Source organism: Ictidomys tridecemlineatus, chromosome 11 (assembly GCF_052094955.1).
Source record: "Ictidomys tridecemlineatus isolate mIctTri1 chromosome 11, mIctTri1.hap1, whole genome shotgun sequence".
NCBI lineage: Eukaryota > Metazoa > Chordata > Mammalia > Rodentia > Sciuridae > Ictidomys > Ictidomys tridecemlineatus.
In genome coordinates this window covers 102613954-102626123 of record NC_135487.1, presented here as the reverse complement: position 1 = coordinate 102626123, position 12170 = coordinate 102613954, and the positions used below count along the sequence as shown (strand labels likewise).

Sequence of the window (12170 nt, the reverse complement as noted above, 5' to 3'; positions counted from 1 at the left end):
AAGGAAATGCAACTAATTGACCATCAAAAGAACATGTTTTGGAGTCCTCCAAACAGTGATGGTTTGGGATAAGCCATCTCCAGAGTTCTTAGTTCTTGTGCCTTGGTGGACAGTTTAGAAGGAGTTTTCCCTTTTTAGGAAGTTAAGAACTATGAAGGGGCTGGGGTTGTGGCTCAGTGGTAGAGTGCTTGCCTAGCATGTGTAAGGCTCCAGGTTTGATTCAGCTCTGCATATAAATAAGTAAATAAATAAAGATAAGGGTCCATTGACCAAAAAGAAAGAAAAATAGGGCTGGGGATGTGGTTCAGTAGCTGAGTGTTCTTGAATTCAATCCCTGGTACCAAAAAAATAAAAAGAAACTTAAAAATTAAATTCATGATCTTGGCCTCAACAGCAATCATTTACAGATCTCAGCCATATCAGTAAAAGAATTGTAAAATTCAGAAGTGGTTTACATTAGACTTTGGAATGCACTATGAACTTCCCTCATTAGAGCTGCCATCATATGAGTGGTTAAGATTGTTTAAAGAATCATTCTATTTGACCCTCAAATATAACAATAGCAAATAAGTATCACTGTTACTAGCTAACAGATATAGAATCTAAGGCTGTGTGTTCATGAATTGGAATCTGACTTAAACTCATTTTCTGGTTTCAAATCACTAGCCCTTTGATAATAGGGAAATCTCAGATTTGAAATGTACATGCACTTATGTGCAGTTTACCTAACTCACATGTAAATGATGCAGAATTGATTGAAATTCACTAATGGGGACCCAGGATGACTTGCTGGGCTCTGTATTCATTAGGAAGTCATACTCATGTGAAAATAGTGACCTGAGTAAGCAGAATACATATGAAATTCCTACTGTGGTTGCAGGGGGGAAAAAAAACTTCATATGCATTTGGAAACTACAATAACAGGAAGTATTTGGAAGAAAGTTTTGGCCTAGACCTACACAAGGAAAGTACAGAACTAGAGTATATTATCACCAAAGTTCTAGACTGTTCTGGCGATTTTAATCCTATTGTTTTATTAAGATTTAACATTAATTTATTGATTAATTTAGCTCATATCACTTAGTTTTATTAAACCCTGATAGGAAGTAGCTTTGAAATATCCTATTTCAACTTTCATTTATTCATTTAACACATTTATTGAGAATCGCCTTCAATATGCCAAGTAATGTATTAAGCATTGGGGATCTGGGAAAGTGCTATCTATGGTCTTCATATAAATTTACTTCTAGTGTGAAGAACCAGGAAATAAATTATATTCCCTTGTAATGCTGTAGGTTAATGCTGAAATGTATAAAGCACATGCAGCTTTGGAAAGGTGAGTTTGTTTTTGAATCATATGCATTGTGTAGAGAAAGTAAACATTTAGGAGTCGCTCTTAGCCCAACTCTCAGCTTCAACTTGCAATGATTTTCCCTTGCAACTGCCTTAGCCTATTAATTGAGAAAAGAGTAAATTTCATACTCTATTATATGCATTCTTCAAAGAGGTAAAACTCTGATTTTCTGTAGATATTAAAACAAGTCCTTTTGTGTCAGAGAAATGATCTTACTAGGAAAGGCAGTGTTTTTTTGTGAGGTATATTCATTCATGTAAGAAACTAGCAATGCAATTTTGTATTTTGTGCAGTGTAATTAGATAAAAAGTGAAATAGGAAAATACTTTTTCACTCAAAACATTTTCTTAGTGCATATTAGGCATCAAGGATAGATAAAAAGGGAAAAGAGAATTGCCCGAGGCCTACTTTTTACATAATCATTTCATAGATGCATATTTATTTACCAAAGTGCAAATGCAAATTACCATGCCACCTGCAGTGATGCAGTTTGAGGAAATATCTACTGTAGACATGTAAGTAAAAGCAGCACATTAGAAAGCACAGGTAGTACAAATTTAATAGTTTAAAAGTATATTTGGTAATTTCTCCAGGAGATGGCACTGTTGAGTTTACTTCTTTTCAGACAGTAAGACAATAGACCATTCATCTTTGTCACCCAAACAAAGAAATATTCGTTTATACCCCTCTTCTCCCTCCAACTAATCACATGCTACTGGAACTGACTGTCTTGTGATCTATTCCATAGTTGGCATAGATTAAAAATTAATCTATTTAAAAAAATAATCTGACACATAATAGTGATAGAAAAGGTACAAACTGTTCACCAGTTTTCATCAGCTATATCTTGTCAGTCCAGTAGCTGAGAACTTGAAGGACATTCTGCTTATTGTCATCCTGTCCTGATGACATTCAAAAACTTTTCACTTCTCACTCTGGTTGTTTGGGGGGGGGAATGTAAATTGGAAGATGTTTTGTTTGCAAGTTAACTTGACCAGTATCTTGATTTTTATTTTGGGTTGGGCGCACTGCAGCATTTTGCTCTCCAATGACTATAGTTTCATCTGGGTTTACTGCCAGCTTAAAGAAATTTTTGGTGGCTTTCTTTGGGTGTAACGTTTTACATATTTTGAATCTATTTGTTACCTTTTCTACTGAACAACTTCTAACATTTAGAAAGAATGGAGTCGGTAAGGTTAAGGATTCAGAACTGGTTTTACCTGTGTTGCATGTTGTAGAAGTTGTGTGCGCAAGTTTTTGTGGTAAAGAAGCTGTGGTAAAGGGAACAGTGTAGGGATTTTATTTATCGGAGGAGGGGTGCTATACAGGACTCTAATTCTGGAATCAAACTTATTCAATACACTCATTGCAGGGTTGAGGCACTTTGGTAAATAAATATGCATATATGAAATGATCATGTATAAAGTAGGCCTTGGGCAATTCTCTTTTCCCTTTTTATCTACCCTTGATGCCTAAGCAACGTTCGAAGTCCAGGAAAACCAATAAATAATTCCGCCTTTGGCCTACCTCCCTGCAGAAAAGGAGGGGCCAGTGAGGCCAAACGTGGTGGAAAGACTTTTCTTGAGGCTTGGGTGAGTCACGGGTGTCCTTCTTTCAGCCTCGGTAGGATTTGGCCCACATCAGTTCCCGTTCACCTTGTCAGCAAGTCTGCAGCTTCAGCAGACAATGGGCGCAGCAGTGAGCCCGGGTTAAACCTGAAGCACCAGTTCCTGACGAAGCCCCCTTTTCCAGCTGAGCGAGTTGAGGGATTCCCTAAGGAGATTTCCCAGCGCTGCCTCAACCAGGGGAATTTTAGGAGTGTTTCTGGGGGAAAGGGGGAATTACCCAGCCCCAACTCGAGGGCGTCAGAGGAGCAGCAAGGAGTCGGAGCACCGCGGAGCTGGGGGCTTCGCGGGAAGGTGGGGAGAGCTCCTACGCGAACTCTGGAAGCCGGAGCCCCGGAGACGCTGTGCGAGGGTGGGGAATGACCTCAGCCTTCTCTGCCACGTTCCAGCCAATCAGTCCCGCATCTTGGCATCCGAATCCAGGACCCCCGAAGCCGGAGACGACGCGAGCCAATGAGGAGTGGGCCAGGGAAGAAGGACAGGCGGCCAGCCTATGCGGGCGGAGAGGCCCGGCTGCGCGTATCCAAGGAGCGCCAGGCTCGGGCTCGGGGGTGTGGCGCAGCGCCGGCGGGGGTGGGCGGGCGCGCCGGGTGGCAGGTGTCAGCGGCGTCGGCATTCGGCGGCGATGGAGCGGCCCCGGGGAGCTGCGGACGGCCTCTCGCGCTGGCCCCACGGCCTCGGCCTCCTCCTCTTCCTGCAGCTGCTGCCGCCGGCGACCCTGGGCCAGGACCGGCTGGACGCACCGCCGCCGCCGGCTGCGCCTCTGCTGCGCTGGTCCGGCCCCGTCGGAGTGAGCTGGGGGCTGCGCGCGGCCGCGGCCGGGGGCCCGATCCCCCGCGTCGGCCGTTGGCGCCGCAGCGCGCCCGGCGAGGACGAGGACTGCGTTCGGGTCCCAGACTTCGTCGCGAAGCTAGCCAACAACACGCACCAGGTGAGCGGGCGCCGGGCCCGGGCGCCGCCCCGACTGGAGGTGCCGCCCCTGGCCCCTCGCGGCTGCCCGTCCGCTGGCGTAGCCCGCCCCGCTTCCTGCCGGGCTTCCCTGCTGGCGCGCGGCAAGGCTCCGGGGAGCAGGGGACCCCCAGCTGCGGCTCGGAAACTGCGGCGGGCGGAGTCGGCTTGGGCTGCGGCCCGCGGGGCTGTGTTTCGTCACAGGGGAGACGATCTTAGACTTTCATGGCATTCTTTTTTTTTTTTTTTTAAGTTGTCAAAATATATCTTGAGCGTCGTTGTTTCCTGTCTGTATAAATAATCAGATCCAGTAACACCGACCAGAAAGCTGGAGGAATAATTACCTCTTAAGTGCTTGCAGAAGTTGGGCTGCGCAGAAGCAGAGGTGTGTCCTCTCTGGATCAGTACTTTCAGGGTGGCGAGGCAGTGGTGAAATCCCAAAGCAGTTGTCAGGTCACTGCATGTATTTTAATAGTTAAAGGAACAAGCATGGAAATTAGATGACACTGAAACAGCTATAAAACAACTTCCTTGCTCCTAAAAATTGTTCAAGTTGTTTTTCAGGATGCAGGCGCAGAACCCTAGAACTTGACCCAAAATGACCTTGAGAGGCTGGCAGAACCAAATGTCCCAAGAGTAGAACTTGAAGAATAGGGTCTCTCAGACCTATATTAGAAGTGAGGGACGTCTTCACCAGCTGCAAGACAATCTAGAATTATCCACAAGTTCCACCTGGATTGACTTCCTGGGTACAAACAGTTCCACCAAGATTCTGAGTCACAACCAATCATGTCTCTGTTTCCCCCCACACCCAGGGCTGCTTGAATTCCTTGCTACAGGCGATCAGGGAGACAGATTTGAGAATCCTTCTGTTTCCTTTTTCTGTAAACATTTTTCTCTTTGCAAAAACAGGTGCCATAGCATTGACTTCTATGTGTATTCAGCCACCAGCCCTTGCTAAGTCACATTCATCATCATCATCATCATCATCATCATTTTGCAGTATGGGGTTGAGCCCACCCATACTCCACCACTGAGCTACATTCCCAGCCCTTTCTATTTTATTTTGAGACAAGGTCTCAGTAAGTTGCTGAAACTGGCCTGAACTTATGATCCTCCTGCCTCAGCCTCCCAAGTAGCTGGGTTTAAAGGCATGCACCACCATGCCCAGTTCAGTCACACTATTATTTATGTGGTCTCTCTTCAATATTGACCTCCATTCTGGTATTGAACTCTGCTAAGGATATCTGTATTGTGGCACAAGATTTCCAATAGCTAAGAAACACATTACAGATATTCTGTTTTAAGCCAATTCCTGGTCAAAAAAGACTTTCAAAATTGTGGCATTTCTGTCTGTGGGGACCAGTAGCTCAACCTTTGACACACTACTGATTGAGAAAATTAAGTACAATTAATTTTGTACCAAATTGAACTTGGTTCTTGCTTAAGTGGGGACCAGTAGCTCAACCTTTGACACACTACTGATTGAGAAAGTTAAGTACAATTAATTGTGTACCAAATTGTACTTGGTTCTTGCCTAAATACAATTTGGGCATTTTCCTCATTTTTTTTTTAAGATTAACAATTCTTGCAACCCACATTTGCAAAATGTATTTTAAACTCAATATATTTTCTCCCTTATCCTTGCTTCTTTCCAAGAGAATTGCACATGGAGACAGATGGGTGGCTGATGTTCTGGGTCTGCACTTTTCCTTGTTTTACCGCATTCCGTTTCAGTATCAGCTGAGCCACTGCATCTTCTTGGCCTATCTTTCTGGACCACTCTTGGTCTCAGATCTGGGGGCATGAGTCACTTGAAGTTAAGGCACAAATATTTAAGGCAAATGTGTACATTATAAAGCAGTCCAAGCAGCAGCTCTGTTTAGGTAGGGAAGCTAGTGCTGAAGGATAGGGCTGGTTGGATACAGATAGGATGGAATGAATTTTGGGGAACCTTCCTATTTGAGAAAAAAAAACTATGTACACTTCTTTTTCATGGTGGGGGGTTGAGAAAGACTTCACAAGACTTATGCTTAATTTATTTGAGGACCACATCTTCCTTGGGCCAGCCAGACATAGCATTCTCACACCATTTTTCAGATTCTTCTTTTGTGGTTGACCTATCTTTAGATCTGCTACTACTTCTGGATTTATCCTTTAGTCAACAGTTTCTGATTAATTCAGATTGCTATAGCATTTATAATATATTGATTCCAAAGCAAGAGGTTGTGGAAACTGGCTCAGAGAGAGCTAAAACCATTCATTCTTCGAAGTCCATGTGTTCTTTAGTTTCTTTAATTTCCCTCTATTTCTTACTTTTTATTTAGCTGCTGTTTCTGATTTTTTTTTTTTTTGGCTTTTTTTTTCCTTCAGTCTTTTTCAGCAACCTTATTTAAAATAGCTATTTTTGCAGTTGTTACTCATCCAGCTCTTCTTCAAAGATCTCATTCTTTTTGTAATTTGTGTATCTGGTTAAAAAAGGGGAGCCTTTGGCTGGGTGCCATGACACACACCTTTAATTCCACCAACTCTGGAGTCTGTGGCAGGAGAATCACAAGTCTGAGGCCAGCCTCAGCAACTAGCAACTTTGAGAGACTCTGTCTCAAAAAAAAAAAAAAAAAAAAAAATCAAAAGGACTGGGGACAGTGATAAAGCACCCCTGGGTTCAATCCTCAGTACCAAAAAGAAAAAAAATGATTCCACTTCCTTGATCAAGAATTGTTATGTAATGGTCTGTTCTGCTTTTCAATTCTATATTTTTAGAAGTCATATTAAATCATCCTGAACAGTATTGAAGAGATCTAGTATTCTGGGATCCTTTATAAATGGTGCAAAATTAAAGTATCATCATGACTTTTAGCACATGGTATACTTTTGTATAGCTAGGAAAGAAAAGTGCCATTTAGAATAGTTTTTCCTATATAATATTCCAGAATTCAATTCCCAAGAAAAATAAAAAGTTCTTGGTTCTCATTTCTTATAACTTGATGTTGTTATTTTCAAGCCACATTAATTTATATAATCCATGTATGTGAATGCCCTCCAAGGGCCCAAATCTGGTGTTGGGTGGGATTACCAATTTACAAAGAAAAGATAATTCAGACTGGAGAATTAAAGCCTCAAAGGTTTTAGCAAGCTTCCTAGACCAGTTTCTATGGCTCATGAGAATGTATTAGCATATGACTAATCTATTTTAACATATACATTATTTTAACTAATTTATTTGCTTGCTTAAGAAAGCAACAGATTATTCTCTTTGCCCAAGCCTCCCTGTTTCTCTCTAGGTTTCCTTTCATATTCCTTCTTTTCAATCTTGAATTTAAGTCTATTTCAAATCTATTTAGGGATTATCTTGCACAGCATATATTTTTCATGTAGAAGTCAATGATTAAGTACTCTATTTTGGGATTTGAGGGAGGTGAGGGAAAGGCTTTTTCAAACTATAGTGTTATATAAGAGACTCTTAAGAAAGAAAGTGGAAATAAAAATACTGGCCATTACTAAAAACAGAAGACAAAAGGAATGACAAGAAAGTAAAGGAAAAAGACAACTACTTCTACTTTATCCAAAACCAGACTTCCTAATTTTGATCTGAGGGTGTGACATGCCATGGAAAAGCAGAAGAGCATGGGACAGACTTTGAGGCCAGCCTGTCAGCATTTGATTCCTGGCTGTCCCGATTAGCTGTGTTAACTTGGGTAAATGACTTAAGCCCTCTCTGTGTCTTAGTTCCTAATCTGTAAGAGTTCTTAATTCATAGACTGGTTGTGAGAAATAAATTAATGTATTATAAAATACATTAACTCATTAAAACAATGTGGGACACCTAGTTAGCACTGACTAAATAGCTGTTATTTTCAGGGATTGTTCCTAAGTGCTATTTTCTGAGGTTCAGTGGTCTTCTTTTTTGCCTTTAACACAAAACTGTTTTCAGGCTCCACTTTTAACTGAATCTTTCCTTCCAGTGCTTGGAGTGTTCACAACATGTATAACATTTGTACATGAGAGAAACTGAGCAGGCCTCAAAGATTTTATTAATGTTAGTTGCTAAGTTGGGTCGCTTCAAAACACTCTCCCTATAAACACCCCTTTGAGGGTAGGCGTGAAACTTTGTCTTAAAGAAACAGTTGAAATGCCTTGGCCACAGTTTCAGGATGGTGGCTGACATAATTTCCTTACTTCTCATTCCTGTGTACAGCCATTCGACAAATTCCTGAAAACTTTTTAAACCTACGATTAGTAAAGCCAGGAACTGTTGCTCATGCTCTCTTCTCCCTCTGCTCCTGTCACTAACTGCTTCTTTGTACATAACTTCCCAACTTCTACCCCAACATCAAAGCATCTGGTTTCTTAAATAAACAGGCCCTGTGGAGAGGCTGTGTTGTGTGAGCCGTCAGCTCAGGGAAGAATGTGTGTGTTTGTTTGCGGCACTGGCAGGCTGAGTCCGGGCTGACGAACTGAATGTGCCTGTTGGCGGCTTCGGGGAGCTGCTGCTCTCAGCCTGTTGTGGATCACCAGGCCTTTGTAACACCCGGAAATCTGAAGGTCAGTGCCTTTAGCTGCCCCGGAACTTCCTATCTGCCTCATTCATTCTAGAACTTAGCCCATCTGCATGCTCCCTTCACCAGCACCCTGCTTCCACCTTCTAGTTTACTTAATCACCTCTTGAGGCCTGTTTCTTCTGTTCATGTTTGGATCAAGGCCTAGGAATTCTGGAGGGTCTCCTTCTTGGTCCTGTTTGAGTTGAAAATCCTCTCCCATTCAGTGTACTAGTCAGACCTTTAACCCCAAAAGGATGTTCAAATGATGTGTGCATCAGGGGATGCCATTATGAGCCATCAGCAGATTTGAGGACATCTAGTTTCTCTGGGGAAAGATTAGTCTTCATCTAAGGTTTGGTTGAGGTGAAAATAGAAAGCTAGCCAGGTATGTCAAATGGCTCGAGGGGAACACAGTATAACAATTAGGTAGGTTCTCTGCTGGCTCCAATATTTGGCTTTGTGTACATTGATTTTTAATTAGAAATTCAAGTTTTATCTCTGCTTATGAAAATTAATTGAAAGAAGGCTTATGTTCTGGTTAGTTTCTAATGGCTGTTTTCTTTCTGTAATAATGATAATAATAGGCTCTCCACCCTGCTGTTGTGATCTGCTCTTTCATGTCAGGTTCACAGAGGCTGTCAACAGTTTCTTCTTGCACTCTACCTGCTTTCAATCAGCTCTTCTTAACAGGCATCAGACTCCCGGTGGGTGACTGCAGAACCTCTGCTCCCTAGTTGGCCTGTTCGGCTTGTGGGAGATCTCATGCCAGGCAGTGCACAGCCCCCAGATGTAGTGGTCAGCCGGAAAGAACATTCCCTCTTTTGCCTTCCTTCCTACTCTCACTCCCCCTCAATTTCTATCTTTACAGAAAATTAACTGCATTTTGAGGCTGGAGAAATGAGGCTCAGATGTTTTATATGATTAGGAGCTAATGTTTAAGGCAGATGAAACCATCACATTTGACATGTAATTAGCTTTAGAAAGCAATATATGATAATGGTTCCAAAAGTATTATGAAATAGGTATTGCATTTGTAAATTCCTGTTAAGTTTTCAGTTCCCCTTCTCTGCCTTTGTAAGCCGTGTTCCCGTGACATCTTCTACTACTCTTTTTAAAGAAACTTGGGACAACTTGTTCCTCCCTCTCTGTGGCCTGTAGGTTGGCAGGGCTTGGGAGTAATGGTGCTTGAGGAACAAGCTGATCGATTTCAGTTGGCTGTAGGCAGCTTTTTTGTTGTTTAATGGTGACTGTTGTCAAAGTTGGCTTAGTCAGTGGCTTTGAGTCTGCTGGGTTGACTATGGTCATGACAGACCCTTCTTATCTATAAAAATTGTTAGGCGAATGCTGGACATGTGGGTTTATTTAAGGATTGAGACTATTTTTCCTTTTCTACCCCCAACCAAGGCTCGGGAAACCACAGTAAAAACAAAATCTTTCCATGTAGAACCTGTGGTATTCTGCTGAGAAAGTCCTCTGTGGGTGTCATTTATTTTCTGTTTTGTGTTTTAGTCTCTGGCCCTCAATCCTCATCTACAACATGAGAAGTTTTGGACTAGTTTTTAAATGGCCAAAAAATTTTTCTGTGATTCATATGGAAGAAGAAGAGGCCAGAGGTTGTGATCACAGTGTTTATTGGTTGATTCCAAATTTAGAAGCAAATTGTGGCTGTTCAGCTTCCTAGTCAAACTTGAATATAGCATGGATTTCACATCTGGGGGTGATTTGTTACCACCTCCAGGATTTGTTACAGTGAAACATGAGTATTCTTAAAAGATAGCAGGGATATTTTTTCATACAACTATGAAAGACATTTGTCTCTCATTTTGGGGGTAATAGTTAATCGTTCCTTCTTGGCTGAATAATCTAATGCTAATAAAAGCTACTAGCTTGGATAGTCTAAAAGCAAATCCAATAGACATGTAGCAGTAAATGTGAGTGGTTTTCCTCTAAAGTATTTTGCAAAATACTGGAGCTTTTTTTTTTTTTTTTTAATTCTCACTGCCTGTATGTTTGAAAATAGTAAGCTTACTTTAAGTATACTTACACATAGATACTTAGATGTGATTAGTTGGCTTAATTTTTATTTTTATTTCGGGGGTACTGGGGATTGAACTCAGGGGCACTTGACCACTGAGCCACATCTCCAGCCCTATTTTGTATTTAATTTAGAGATAGGATCTCACTGAGTTGCTTAGCGCCTCTCTTTTGCTGAGGCCGGTACTTAATTTATTTTCATCAGGAAAAAAATGTACATTTGTTCCTTCTAGGGCTTATGAATACTATTCCTCTTACATAATACTATCCCGCTTACATTTTCTTTTGTTAAGATTTTTTCTTCTGGAAAAAAAAAGTGAAGTTTTAGCATTGCATTTATGCATTTGCAAATCTCATTTAACTGTAAGATCATCCTGAAGAACCAACAAAGATTGAACTAAGAATGAAAGTTTTAATTTACTTCAGAGTAGTTTGGAACAAATGTTTATCTGATACTTGCTATTTATCATAAGGGATTCAAAGCATAGCTTTGTTTTTTACAAAATTCAAAAGAGCTTAATATCCATATTTGAGCCTGGGCTCTGCCGCTTCACAGCTGATCTTGGATAATCACTTAACTTCCTGAATTTTATAGTTGTTTTTAAACTAGAGAAGCAGGCTCTTAGGGTTGCTCAGAGGGTCATATGAGAAGTGTCATCCAAATGTCTTGTTAAATATAAAGTATTAGGTAGATGTCATTCACTTCAACACTTCCTGCCATGTACTGAGTGGAGTTCATGCCTGTGCATAATGAAAGCTAGGCACTGGTGCCATTGTAAGGATTTAGGTGTTCAGAGGCAACTTGCTGGGAGTTTGAAAGATGACAGGAGCATTACAGTGCAGTGGTCTGGGAAGGCCTGGATAAAGAGACAGTCTAGGTGTGAGGTGATTCTTAGGGAGATCTGTAAAGGCATTGAGTTAGGAAAATCTGAGACATGCTGAGGGGATGGCCAGTGGGCACTATTTTAGGGAAAGGTAATTGGTGAGGAACATGACTGAGATTTCCACGGAGACACCTAGGGAAGTGAAGATAGCTCTTTAAGGGGGTAGAAAGAGAGGGGACAGTATGGGTGGGTAGTTTGGGACTAGGACTTAACTAGCAAAAGTGTTTCAACAGAGCGAGACATGGCGCCAGAGATGACAACGGGGAGCCAAGAACGGTTGCCCTTTCACAGGCTGGTCATCACTGTGGGCTTGGAAGCATATGCACATCAGGAGAGCAGAATAGAGGGCAGGACAGACTTGAAATGCTAGAGGTTCTGAGGAACACTCCCAGGCTGCTGGACATTATTGAAAGGGAGTGTGAGGGCTGGGGATGTGGCTCAAGCGGTAATGTGCTCGCCTGGCATGCGTGGGGTGCTGGGTTCGATCCTCAGCACCACATAAAAGTAAAATGTTGTGTCCACCGAAAACTAAAAAAAAAAAAAAAGAAAAAAAAAAGAAAATTCTCTCTCCCTCTCTTTAAAAAAGAAAGAAAGAAAGAGAATGTGAACTAAGGCGTGCAAATCTAGGTATCTGTGACAGAGTTCTCTTTTCCTGAACATTAGTGAACCAGGATAAGGCTGAACACTGGCTGGTACTATGATCAATAGCTTGGTCATGATTGTTAGGCTCTTTAGTGGGTCACTTCCCTTGCTTTCATGGAAGGCTGGATAACTTGCTTATGAA

At 41.8% G+C, this 12170-nt stretch overlaps 1 protein-coding gene across 3 annotated transcripts in view; it reads left to right on the top strand.

The window, feature by feature from the left end:
* Nucleotides 1–3545: 3545 nt before the first annotated feature.
* Sort1 (sortilin 1) overlaps nt 3546–12170 on the top strand; it is a 68625-nt gene continuing 60000 nt past the window's right edge. For 2 of the 3 annotated variants that reach the window (XM_078026938.1, XM_078026937.1), the window contains exon 1: nt 3546–3910. In XM_078026938.1, coding sequence (XP_077883064.1) covers nt 3605–3910 — 306 coding nt within the window. In that variant the 5' untranslated portion in view covers nt 3546–3604. Of the gene's footprint in view, nt 3911–8373; nt 8473–12170 lie in introns of those variants that run through there. The other variant, XM_078026939.1, reaches the window with a different exon arrangement.